At 44.8% G+C, this 13,448-nt stretch overlaps 1 protein-coding gene across 3 annotated transcripts in view; it reads right to left on the minus strand.

Moving 5' to 3' along the window:
* The window catches only part of gopc (golgi-associated PDZ and coiled-coil motif containing), a 35,449-nt gene that overhangs the window by 16,028 nt on the left and 5,973 nt on the right, over nt 1-13,448 (minus strand). For 2 of the 3 annotated variants that reach the window (XM_088402660.1, XM_088402661.1), the window contains exon 3: nt 10,622-10,645. The exons of the other annotated variant lie outside the window; for it this stretch is intronic. In XM_088402660.1, the coding sequence (XP_088258786.1) occupies nt 10,622-10,645 (24 nt within the window). The remainder of the gene's footprint in view (nt 1-10,621; nt 10,646-13,448) is intronic. 3 annotated transcript variants of the gene reach the window in all.

Here is a 13,448-nt window from a genome sequence, read left to right on the forward strand (position 1 = left end):
AACTGACCCAGTTTGTGGTGAAGTATGAAATTTGAGAATATTTTGTAACCTTCAGTCAGACTGAAAAGTATCACATTGATACTTGTCAAGTTGAATATGTTGATGAATAAGTAGGGCACTTATGTTTAGCTTAAAGATTTTTTTTTTTTTAAATGGGGATCCTTGGAAAATTTGCTTTCCAAAAAGGGGTCTCTGACTCCAAAGATTCTGAGAAGCAATATGGCGTGGCGTGTAGTCGCAGAGGCTCAGGGCTCTCCTTTTAGGTGCAATTTATTTGTTATGCGAGTATTGTCACTGTTTTCAACAGTAACCTTGTTGTGAATTCTTCAAGCGTTCGAGTTTGTGACGTTTCGTTGTTCTATTTTGAAATGTATGGCGGGTTACGCTGGATTTCCGTTTCCAGTTTTACGTTCGTCGTGCGTCATTCGGCTCGTGACGGTGACGCAGTAAATGACAATGTAAGCGCATATTTATAGTTTATTATCATCCATGCTGATAATGAATGCTACTGCCCATGTTTAGTAAGATAGGAACGTTTATACTGTTGAGGAAATCGTTCGTGTTGATGTTGCATTTTACAATTAGTGGTAATTGCTAACTCGCTAATGTAGGCTAAAATTACAGTATGTTATACAATAACGTTTGGTAAGAGGCTACATGTAGTTCATTGACGTTAAGAATGTTGTTGCTTTGTTATCCTCCAGATACTACACCACACACCATATATGAGCCAAAATAAATTCTGAGTTCAACTTGTGAAGACTGATGTGCTCTCTGACCGGAGCCCTTGGTGGCGGTCAATAGGAATCCAATAACCAGTACAGAGAACAAAATTCTCATCATAAGGTCCTCTGAGCCGAATCAATTGACTGTCACTGAATATGTCTTCATCGAAGAACACATCGTCCCAGCCTGATCCTGATGTCTCGGAGCGACATGGGAGACAGCTGCACACACCTAAGCATTCGGAAGATTACGTCCTTTCCTACCATCCACAGAGGTCTGCACTTTCCTCCCACCCCGACCAGAGGGGTCATGAGGAGCAGAGAGGAGCAGCGACCTCAGCAGATGGAGGACAAGCAGATGTGAGTCTTCACTCTGGTAGCAGCAGAACTTCACCCGTCCTCCGTTCAGACGACTCATTAAGCACCACAGCATTAAGGCAACTCGTGGAATCGATGTCCAAGAGTGAAAGGGAGGATAGGATGGAAATAAATCAGCTCACCAACCGACTCGAGCAATACGAGGTAAAACAACATCGCCGCCAAGAGCTGTTAGAACACATTACAGCTTACCTTCAGGGAGAAGCGGAAGTAGATGACCCTTCTGTGATAAACACGATGCTTCAACAACCACAAATACAGTCATCGCTTTGTTTCCCAGCTCACCCGACAGCTCCTACAGCACCAGCCATGAAACAGACAGCCGTTCCAGTGACTCCTACTTCTCCTTCCTCAATCATGTCATCTGGTATGATGACACCAGTACTGGCTCAACAACAGCAGTTCAGGTCAGACCAATTACAGCCTGGGGTGACAGAGCAACATCACAGCAACGTGGAATTCGTCCCCACACATCAGTTGCCGCAACTTTCTCAACCCATGGCTTACTACCCCAGCTATCCACCGGGATTGAGTTATCATCCACCTCATGTTTTTCCGACATACAATACGCCTAGGAATGCACCTGCACCCACGCAATCAGTGCTACCAATTCCCTTTACTGGCCCAGCCACAACAATCGATAAGACAGATTATGACTCCACAAAATTTTGATCCACAACCATGCTCATTATTTGGCGTACCAAAACCCCAAATTCCTGATTTCACTACAGATAGTGAAAAGGAGTTCGCAAATCTCAAGTTAGCTCTTGGCAATCTACTCGAGCCTTATCCTGAGTTGACTGAAAACTATAAATACCATGTGCTACTCGAACATCTATTACTCCCAGAAGCTCAGATGATTGGTCAATCATGCCGTCATGATCCGTTGCCGTACTCCGCAACCATGCGTGCACTACAGCTCCAATATGGTCAGCCCCACCAGCTAGCTCAAAGTGAAATAGCTGCTATTCTGACTATGCCAAACGTGAAGTCCGGCGATGCACAAACGTTTCAGAACTTTGCCCTCAGAGTCCACCTGCTAGTCAGCATGTTACTCTCTTTGGAGGGACCTCAAGGGATGGAATTGAACTGTTGTTCGCATGTTGATCGCTTGCTGAGTAAGCTACCAAAGTACCACAGAGATGGGTTCATCGAGTGTCTCCAACAGAATGGGAAGCTCAACACAACGAGTCTCAACCCATACAACCTACAAGACTTAAACGGGTGGCTTCAAGGCAAAGCTCAGCAACAGCGGCTTTCCAGTCGATTGGTTGAACACTACCAGGTGGAGAAATTAGCGAACGACGGGAAAGGAAAGACCTCAACGAAGGGTAATCGCCGCAGCACAGTTGTGTACCACGGCACGGAGCCGCATCGACCAAGCGCCTCCAATCCAGCCAAGTCGTCTCATGGCCACAAACAAGTTTCTGTACATTGCCTTTTCTGTGACAGCAAAGAACATTACATCAGTCGATGCTCTAAAATAAAGGAGCAAGCCGCCACAGACATAAACAAGTGGATTGTTGAAGGCAAGCGCTGCTGGAAGTGTGCACGTCATCATCTTCCAGAGTCCTGCAACTTAAAGAAACCCTGTAGTGACTGTGGAAATATTCATCTACAAGTACTTCACAACATCGCGCAATACTATTCTGCTGACTCACCAGTAGAGGCCTCAAAGGGCCGTGTGTACTTGACACCCAGTGTAAGGTCAGCTCAGGTGCTTTTGAAGGTGGTCCCTGTCATTCTGCACCACTGGAAACCTTTGCTGTGTTGGATGATGGAGCGCAACGGACTACGATATTAACATCAGCAGTCAAGCAGCTTCGGTTGAAGGGTGAGCCAGAGACCCTTCCTCAGATCAAGTACATCTAATCACTGCTACAGAGCCAACTCGTCGAGGAACCAACGGTGGTCCCGTTGCTGTGCGAACTGCTCTTGGTTGGGCACTGCAAGGTGCACAGGGATGCTTTAATGAACAGAACTCAGTACAGCAATGCCTTTTCACTTCAGTCACAAGTTCGAATGATCTTCTGTACCAGAATGTAGCGAGACTATGGCAACTTGACGTTTTGCCATTTCGCAATGAGAAAGTGGTCATCCGTTCACGCGAGGATCAGGAAGCCATGAATCTGCTCGAAACGAAAACACAGCGTCTGCAGGTCGAAGGAGTAAGCCGATATGCTACTCCACTATTGAGGAAGATAGGAGCCCCCAAGCTACATAGTTCTCCACCTGCAGTTATGGCTCTTTTAAGAGCCACAGAAAAACGCCTGAAAAGTGATCCAGAAAAGGCAGCTCTATATTCAGCTGAGATCTGCAATCTTGCGAAAGCTGTATATACAAAATTGCTTGAGCCACCAGAAGAATCAAACCAGTCGGCAGAAGCTTGGTACCTTCCACATCACCTTGTTTGTCACAACAATAAACCACGACTGGTATTCAACTGTTCGTTTCGACATGAAGGGGTCTCCCTGAATGTACAACTGCTACCTGGGCCCATGCTGAGCCCATCCCTAGTCGGTGTCCTCATCCGATTCAGGCAGCACCAAGTGGCAGTGAGTGGTGACATCCGTGCAATGTTTCATCAAGTTCGCCTACTGCCAGAAGACAGACCACTCTTGCGGTTTATCTGGCGTGATATGCGTTATGATGAACCCCCAGACGTGTATGAATGGCAAGTGTTACACTTTGGTACAACGAGTAGCCCTTGCTGCGCTATCTTTGCGCTTCAACAACACGCCCGCAATTATCAGGAGAGCCACCCCGCCGTCCTACAGTCAGTTCAACAGAGTTTCTATGTGGACAATTGTCTTGAAAGTTTCTCGACCATCTCTACAGCTACCCAGAGAGTAGACCAACTGCGTGAGGTTCTGGCAGAAGGAGGCTTTGATCTCCGACAGTGGGCGAGTAACAAGCCTGCAGTGATTGCACATCTTCCCACCGAAGCCAGATCACTGTCTACGGAACAATGGCTTAGCCAGAGGCACACTGAGGCACTTGAACCCACTCTAGGCCTGCGATGGAACTGTGCAGCTGATACACTCGGTTACGAGTACCGAAACATTGAACGCTCGACATTGGCGGTGAGGACGGCCTACAAGGTGTTGGCGATCCAGTATGACCCTTTGGGGTTTATAGTGCCATATACCACCCGTGCCAAAGTCATAATCCTGCAGTTGTGGTCAAAACAAAGAGATTGGGATGACCCGGAGTTGCCCATTCACCTTCGACGAGCCTGGGAAACTTGGGAGGAGGAGCTGAAACATCTCAACAGCGTGCACATTCCCCGATGTTATTGTCCAGTTCCTACAGACGGCGGCTAACTGAACTACACCCTCCACGTTTTCTGCGATGCTTCAGAACGAGCATATGGAGCAGTTGCATACCTCACAGCCAAGGGGAATGACCTCATACACACTTCATTTGTAATGGCCCGGTCTAGAGTTGCCCCCAAGAGACAACAGTCCATACCTCGCCTTGAACTGTGCGCGGCTCTCGCACAACTAGCCAAGCTCCTCGAGACAGAGATGACTCTTTCTATTCAGCAAACAATCCTGTGGTCTGATTCCACCACTGTCCTGGAGTGGCTGCAATCGGACTCCTGCCGATTTAAGGTGTTCGTCGGAACCCGTGTGTCAGAAATTCAGGAGTTAACAGACCGTCAGGCCTGGCGGTATGTTGACAGTCAAAACAACCCTGCCGATGACGTCACTAAAGGGAAATCACTGCTGGACCTAACAGGATCCAGTCGTTGGAAACAAGGACCTCAGTTCCTCACACAAAAGGTGGAGTACTGGCCCAAGAGACCCGTGCAAGCCGTGAAGGAAAGTCCATCTGAATTGAAACCCATCACCTTTTGCTGGCTAGTCTCAGTTGAGCTTAATGAACACATTCCCGACGCCACCCAGTTCAACTCATGGAAAGAGTTAGTGGATGCGACGCAACGAACGCATGCGGCGCAACGAACGCATGCGGCGGCAGGGAACTCGGAGCCTATCAGCCATCGAGAGGCAGAGGTTTTACTGTTGCGAAGGTGCCAGATGCAGAGCTTCCCAGAAGAGTTTGCTGCGTTAAAATCACAGAAATCAGTGCACAATCATAGTCGATTGGTTAGCCTCTCTCCAGAATGGGATGCAGAAACATCACTTATTCGTGTTGGTGGACGGTTGAGGAGAGTACAAGACCCGAGTGTAGGAGAGATTCATCCCATTGTACTCGATTCGAAGCACCCAGCAGTAAAGCTTCTCATCAAGGACATAGGCGAGCGTTTGTTACACCCAGGTTCAGAACGAGTCTATGCCGAAATACGAAGACAGTTCTGGATCCTGCGTGGACGACAGGCTGTCCGACATCATCAACTTAACTGCCCAACGTGTCAGCATTGGAGAGCCCAACCAAAGTTGCCGCAGATGGCAGACTTACCACCTCAACGCCTGAGACTTTTTTGTCCACCCTTTTACTCAACAGGTGTTGACTGTTTTGGGCCATACAATGTGAAAATTGGCAGGAGGACAGAGAAGCGTTGGGGTGTCCTATTCAAATGTCTCACCATGAGGGCAGTTCATATGGAACTCTTGAATTCCTTGGATGCGGACGCTTTCCTACTTGCTCTTCGCCGTTTCATGGCCCGACGAGGCAGACCCAAAGAATTGCTTTCTGACTGTGGTACTAACTTTCGTGGTTCTGAGCGAGAGTTACGGGAGGCCTTAGCAGCTATGGAACCCCAACTGGAAGAGCAGTTACTGGACTACCAGATTGAGTTCAAGCTCAATCCACCCAGTGCTCCTCACTTTGGAGGTGTATGGGAAAGGGAGGTGCGCTCCATTAAGGCTGGTCTTCAAGTAGCTGTGGGCTGCCAGTCAGCCACCGAGGACGTCCTCGACACAATCTTGGTGGAAATAGAAGGGATTTTAAATTCCAAACCTCTGGGTTATGTGTCAGCGGATGTGGCTGACCCTGACCCGATCACACCAAACCTTCTCCTCATGGGGCGGCGGGATGCAGCTCTACCTCAGGCGGTCTATGCTCCAGCAAGTATAGGCCGGCGTAGATGGCGTCACTGTCAAACACTGATGGATCAGTTCTGGCGCCAATTCACAAGAAACTATCTTCCTGATCTACAGACGCGACAGAAGTGGAGGAAGTCGGTCGGAAATATGACTGTAGATGCAGTGGTACTGTTCGTTGACCCGATGCTTCCGAGGGCTCAGTGGCCTGTTGGGAGAGTGGTCAAGACATTCGCAAGCCAGGATGGACATGTCAGAACAGCGGAGGTTGCGGTTAGGGGCAAGATTTACACCAGACCAGTTGCCCGTCTGATTGAACTTCCGCTCCTCCCGGACGATACTAAAGACAATTGAAGAATCTTTGTGGGTTTCACATTCGCCAGGCAAATGTGGGGGCGGCTGTTGTGAATTCTTCAAGCGTTCGAGTTTGTGACGTTTCGTTGTTCTATTTTGAAATATATGCTTTTGATTTGGCGGGTTGCGCTGGATTTCCGTTTCCGGTTTTACGTTCGTCGTGCGTCATTCGGCTCGTGACGGTGACGCAGTAAATGACAATGTGAGCGCATATTTATAGTTTATCATCATCTATGCTGATAATGAATGCTACTGCCCTTGTTTAGTAAGATAGGAAAGTTTATACTGTTGAGGAAATCGTTCCTGTTGATGTTGCATTTTACAATTAGTGGTAATTGCTAACTCGCTAATGTAGGCTAAAATTACAGTATGTTCATACAATAACGTTTGGTTAGAGGCTACATGTAGTTCATTGACGTTAAGAATGTTGTTGCTTTGTTATCCTTCAGATACTACACCACACACCATAAATGAGCCGAAATAAATTCTGAGTTCAACTTGTGAAGACTGATGTGCTCTCTGACCAGAGCCCTTGGTGGCGGTCAATAGGAATCCAATAACCAGTACAGAGAACAAAATTCTCAACAAACCTGTCAGGCGACTTACATCTATGGACGGCACGATCTTCTGCAAATCGGATTACTTACAGAGCGGGCGATTACAGCCGAGATCATCCGCACTCATAACATACCAGTGGACATAGCCAGAATCCCCGACTCTACGTGGATCGTCACACCGGCAAGGTGCAAGCGTCGTCGGGAGAGACGGCAGTAATGAGACTGTAGGGCTGGTGCGCTAGCCAGGCTATGAGGCAGCCACACAAGCCGCCACCACTACCTAGCGTCTTTCTCACCAATGCGAGATCATTCACCAACAAAATGGATGAAATAAGTCTACGGGTGGCAACAAACAGTATCGTGAAGGACAGCTGCGTACTGCTCGTCACAGAAACCTGGCTCAGACCATCTATTCCGGATACGGCTATTGAGCTAAGGTCGCACGTTATATTGTCGTGACAGAACTGGCGACTCTGGCAAAAGTAGAGGAGGGGCTTGTGTGTTTACCTAAACAACAAATGGATCAAAAACACCAAGATGGTAAGCAGCTGCTGCCACCCGGACAATTAATATCTGACTGTTAAATTCAGGTCCACATACCTAGCTAGAGAACATTCTGTTGTTATGTTAACGGCTGTGTATATTCCATCTAATGCTAACACTAGCACGGCCCTTGGACAGTTATATACCATTAGCAGTCAAAAGAGCACATATCCTGAGGCTGTCCACATCATTGCAGGGTAACCTGAAGGTGCTCCCTAAATTATACCAACACGTTAGGTGTGCCAGCAGGGGTGAAAATACACTGGACAAGGACTACTTCAATATCAGGCAGGGCTTTAGGGCTAGGCCACTACCACATCTGGGTCAGTCAGACCACACGACCGTGCACTTGATTCCAGCATACATTCCCCTGAGGAAGCGAGCTCCTATCACAAACAGTACTGTTAAAAACCTGGCCTGAAGGTATTTTACAACGGCTGCAGGACTGCTTCAAGTCAACAGACTAGACCACAAGTTTCAAACTCAAGGCCCGGGGGCCAGATCCGGCCTGCCACATCAAATCACGCGAACCTGCAAAACGCCCATTCTAATTCAAGTTTCCGGTCAAAATATCACATTTGTAAGTCAATTTGAAATTGTTTAGGGGAAAAAGCAAGCACTTTTTGCCCTCACCCTCTCTCTGATTTCAAAACTAGTTGGAAGTGTGACAGATACACCCAAAATGTATTTTATCACAGTCATCCCGGCCCTCTGACAGAAACTGTAACTGCAACGTGGCCCTCGATAAGAATGAGTTTGACACCGCTGGACTAGACGGTCTTTGAACATCAGGACCTGGAGCAGTAGACAGCGAGATACATCAAGCACTGCATGGACACTGTCACTGTGGACAAGACCATCCAAGTCTTTCCCAGCACAAAACCCTGGATGACAAAAAAGGTCCACAGTGCCTTCTCAGAGAGAGGAATACAGCTTTGAAGTCTGGTGACCAGGCTCTGTACAGTGTACAGTGCCGCCAGAGCTGACCTAAGCAGAGGCAGCAGGGAGGCCAAGGCTGCCTACAGCATAATGATTGAGGAATGCCTACAGAGCAAAGTGGTGAATCCGCATTATGGCCAAAAAAAATCCGCAATGTGCCGAATCCACGTTAGTGGAACCGTGAAGTAGCGAGGGTTCACTGTCGTCTCAACACTCCCACCCGGCTTTGACCCTCATTAGTTCGCCTACAGTGCAAACAGGTCCACAAGAGGACAGCATTGCCACAGCTCTCCACTCTTGGCTTGTGCCATCTGGAGTAGCAGGGGAGCTACGCACGGCTGCTTTTTGTGGACTTTAGCGTTAAACACTATCCTCCAAGAAAAGACTGGTGACCAAACTAGCAGACCTGGGAATGTCTCACTCCATCTGTCTGTGGATTTAGGACTTCCTGTCCTTCCTCAGACGGTGAGAGTAGGCCGACACATGTTTTCAAGCCTCAACCTCAGCACCGGCTCCCCTCAGTGCTGTGTGCTGAGCCCGCTCTTCTACACCCACGATTGCACTCCCATCCACTCCAGCAACATGTAACACTTTCCAAGTGCTTACAGTAATTTCTGATAATTGGACTAGTGCTAAGTTCGTTTACTAGAGAAGTGATTAAATAAAAACCAAATAAATTATCACGGACCAGGGAAAATAAGTTGAACAGCCGTCTTATTTTAGTTGAATAGAAAAACACACAATTAACATACAGCAACATACACACAGATAAATATAGAATTCAACATGAATATGAGAAAATACAGTACTATTTCCCTCTTCTGTTGATTTTGGTTATCTATCTTGTTTCTTTTAACTTACTTAGTTTAAATTGACTTCTTTCTCAACTCGGGTTGTTATATTATTAAATTTAAATTTTATGTCTTTAATCAATTTTGAGTACACTCTAATTTCAACCATTTAGTAGTTTTGTTGTTTTACAAAAGAATAATACTTCACAGCATTACAATGGGAAATACAAGTGACAACGTTCAAGTCCAACAATTCGCGAATACGTAACTTCAAACGTTCAATGTCTATACAGTAGTTCTAAGATTAAATCCCGATTTATAGTTCTTCTGGCGTCCTGAATAGTCAATCCTTATGGCTGTATTCCACAGTGATGAAGGAAAAAATTGGATAGATCCTACCAGGTTCGTAGAAATGTTCAGTTTTGTCCAAGTGTTCTGTTGCTCCCGCACGAGGCACAATCCACGGAGCTCAAGGGTAGCTCGCCATTTTGAATCGCACAACTTGGAAGTCAACCGTCAAAGAATACATCGTTCAGTGGGTTCTGAACCGATTTAAAGATGTGGAAGACAAGTTGTGAACAGTACAAAAATCCTTCGTCGTGGCAAAAAGAATTAAAAGATTTCCATTGACTTTTCTCTGTGATTGCTCAAAAAAGTTCTTACTGTGATATACACACGCGACTTCAACAGCCAGAACGAAGATAGAAAGTCAAGTGCGCCATCATGGTCACGTGCGCCATCCTGCTACGTGACTTTCAAAATAAAAAATAAGGGTCATTTAATCATTTAAATTGACCATGAAACTAATAATACCAAATTATATTTGGAATGTGTTCAATCTTTTAACATGCTTTTCAGTCATGCTAATCTATTTTGTGTTTGCCAGGAAAGTAATTTATGACTATTTAATTAATAAACTTTTACTTTGGAAGGTCCATCTTAACCAGGGTTACAAACACAATCATCACAAATTCGCTGATGACACCACTGTGGTGGGGTTCATCTCGGGAGGGGATGAGTCTGCGTACCGGAGCAAGGTGGAGCACCTGTCTGTGTGGTGCACAAAAAACAACCTGGCCCTAGTTTTTATTAAATTTTTCCACTGTTTTAGCTATACCTTTACTTTATTCTACTCCATCGTTGATTGCTCTTTCAATTTCGTTGTACTTTGTACAATGACAATAAAGATATCCATCAATCTATCTATCTATCTACTGTATCTACTGTATCTACTGTATCTATCTATCTATCTATCTATCTATCTATCAACTGCTAATACTATTACTACTACGACTACTACAACAACAAACACATGCATATAAACTTACCATCTGTTTGTATGTTGGGGCAGGCTTTATTGGGAAAGAGGCAGAAAGAGAGGAGAAAGAAGTTACAGATTAATGATTGTCAGAGAAATCTCAGAAAAGAAGACTAGGACAAGCCTAGCTGCTTAAACAGCAAAAAGAGTAACTCAGACCAGCCAAGATTGACTTTTCTATGCCGGCATAGGGAAAAAAGCTTGGGCAAATGTAACTCGTGGGTCTTCCAACGCTAGTTTTTCCACTGCCCAGCCGTTCCCCCCTGGCTTTTATTGAATAGAAGCATAGCAGATTACAAGACACAACAAAAGAGCCAGCCGGGCGCCACCGGCAGCTGGGCCAAGGTCCCGGCTCACACTTTCGTGCGTCAACAGTTCTATCTAAGGACAGGGTCAAGATGAACTAGGATTGCATAAATGGGTAACAATGAACTAAGCTCATAATGATAACAACCTAATATATGATTCCCTTCACAATGATCGATTCAAGCGGCAGCAGTTAATACTATTTAATGAAATTGTCAGAGTGAGTCAAATTTGGAGCTTTTATCAGTACTGGAGAATAGATCAGAGTTCATAATTCCAATGCAGAAGAGGCAGAAAAGACACACAAGTCAAAAGGATGCAAGAAGCACAATCAAACAGTCCATAGAGTGCCATAAAATGTAGCTGTATGAAAAGACCCAGTTTGGAATCACTTCGAAAAATCTGAAACTTTACAGAAAATGTACGTGTCATTGCCTTAAATCATCTGCATGATGAATTTTCAAATTATAGCGCCACGTAGTTACAGACAAAGTGTCATTTTTTACACTTTCATGTTTTGTGCTAAGCCCGTAAGAGCAAATGAACTGAAAATTTGTCAGAATAGCATCAAGACATGGAAGATGAAGGTTACTTAATTTTACGACGTTGTGATGAAGGGAGTGGTCTGTGCCACCTCAAAGTCGGATGTTTCCCCAAATCGGAAAAAGTTGCTGTAATTGAACCCAGATGATCCTAAAACTGCAGCCAGTTTTTGACAGTTCAGTTTGACCTGAGCTACATTTTTTTGTAGGCATATGTAGGACCTCAAGACAAAAGCAACATAGCACGCCTTATGCTAGGATGTACAGACCAGTGCTATCAACTTCTGAATGTGCCATTTGGCTTGTTTTTGTAAATTTTTCGGTACCGAAACCCTTGACCCGATCACCTTCACATTTGGCGTGCTCCATTATCTGACATAGGGGCACAACTGGGCAAAATTTCGTAAAGATCGACTCACATATATGATGGGGGCGGGGCTTCCAAATACGTGTTTCAAATTTCCTTTGCCGTGACAAAAACCTTAGAAACTCAATTTATGCACTGTGCTAATCCTGTTTGAGCTAATTCACTGAAATTTGCCAGAACAGTATTGAGGCATGGAACATGACTGTTCTCAAATTTTACGACTTTTCCCCGATGGTCGCGGTCAGTATGTCGCCTCAAAGTCCGGTGTCTCGTCAATACGAACAAAGTTGCTGTAATTGGACCCAGATGGTCTTTTCTTTTTCAAAATTTCATATAGTTGATGGGAGTCCAATGTAGAATACACCTACTAAACTAGACCCTTTTATGGCTTACTGGACTTGGGGGAGTGAAGAATAGTCCTCCCTCCATTAGGGGGCAGTGTTTCAATAAATACATAGTCTCTTTATAGTGTGGCAGGCACTAGGACCCAGTAGCCATGTTGCAATGACCTTTGATGCTTTGAACCTGTTGGCCTTGTCTTTGATTAGGACAGTGTTGTAACAGTTTTGTGGTAGCATGCGAAGAGTGAAGATGTACACCAGACCAGCAATGTGTGGTTTCTTAGTCTTACCACAATAGCTAAATTTGTCTCTGTGCCACAATCCACACAGAGGCATGTTTATGTTGTAGCGGTTTTGATTTTTTTGTGGGTTGTCAGATTGTTCCTCATAATTTCTCTGAATGATTCTAAGTCCAAAAAGATAGATTTATAAACACAAATATTAACACAAAGTCAAGGCGAACATCATTTATACATTTCTATTTACTCTGTTTATCCCATTGAATTGGCGACAAAACAAAAATATAGCTACATTTTATTATGTACTTTGTTGAGCCTGTTGAGGGATTTTTTTCTGACATAATGGCCGTGGCCTACACAGCAGTGCTCTTTATGATGTAATTTGACCCAGATGATCTCATCTTGTCGTGCTTTTACACATTGAATGAAAGTCCATTCCTACAGACGTCAACACACTTACATTCCATTTACCATTCCATTTACCATTCCATTTACCAAAGGTCTTTGAGTGACCGGTTTGTTAAATCAGTCTCAATCTACGATCAATATATGTCAACAATTTGTGATCTACCATAGATATTTCATCAATTATCAGAATCTGCAAATTGCTATAATTAGCACGCAATAAATTCAACTTTTCTTCACCCAGTGGTGTGTAAGTCTTTACTAATACCAAAAGTGTGGTGAATAGTTGATGCATGTAAATTGTATGCAGCAATTCCTATAGGAGGAATTATTAAAACACTAATGCTGTCAGGATGGTGACAAATAGTTGACAACAACCTTGTTGCTTCATATTGAATTGCTTTAATTAGGTGACTTTTTCCCCTTACCGGCACCACCTGTAATAAATGTGTATTTCATCAGGATTTTTGCCTGCTACGCACCATTGTTGAACTTTATATAAAACTGAGTTGTGTCTGATTGAGGGATCTAATTAAGACTAAGCCATCACTTCTGCTCATGATGTTTGTTCTCTTCTATATGCAAACTGCTCACATCAATAGCAAACATCTTTGTTATTGCTGCTCCAATTACTCAC

This window comes from Hippichthys cyanospilos, chromosome 20 (assembly GCF_059441005.1).
Source record: "Hippichthys cyanospilos isolate Australia breed blue-spotted pipefish chromosome 20, RoL_Hcya_1.0, whole genome shotgun sequence".
In the NCBI taxonomy this organism is placed as follows: Eukaryota; Metazoa; Chordata; class Actinopteri; order Syngnathiformes; family Syngnathidae; genus Hippichthys; species Hippichthys cyanospilos.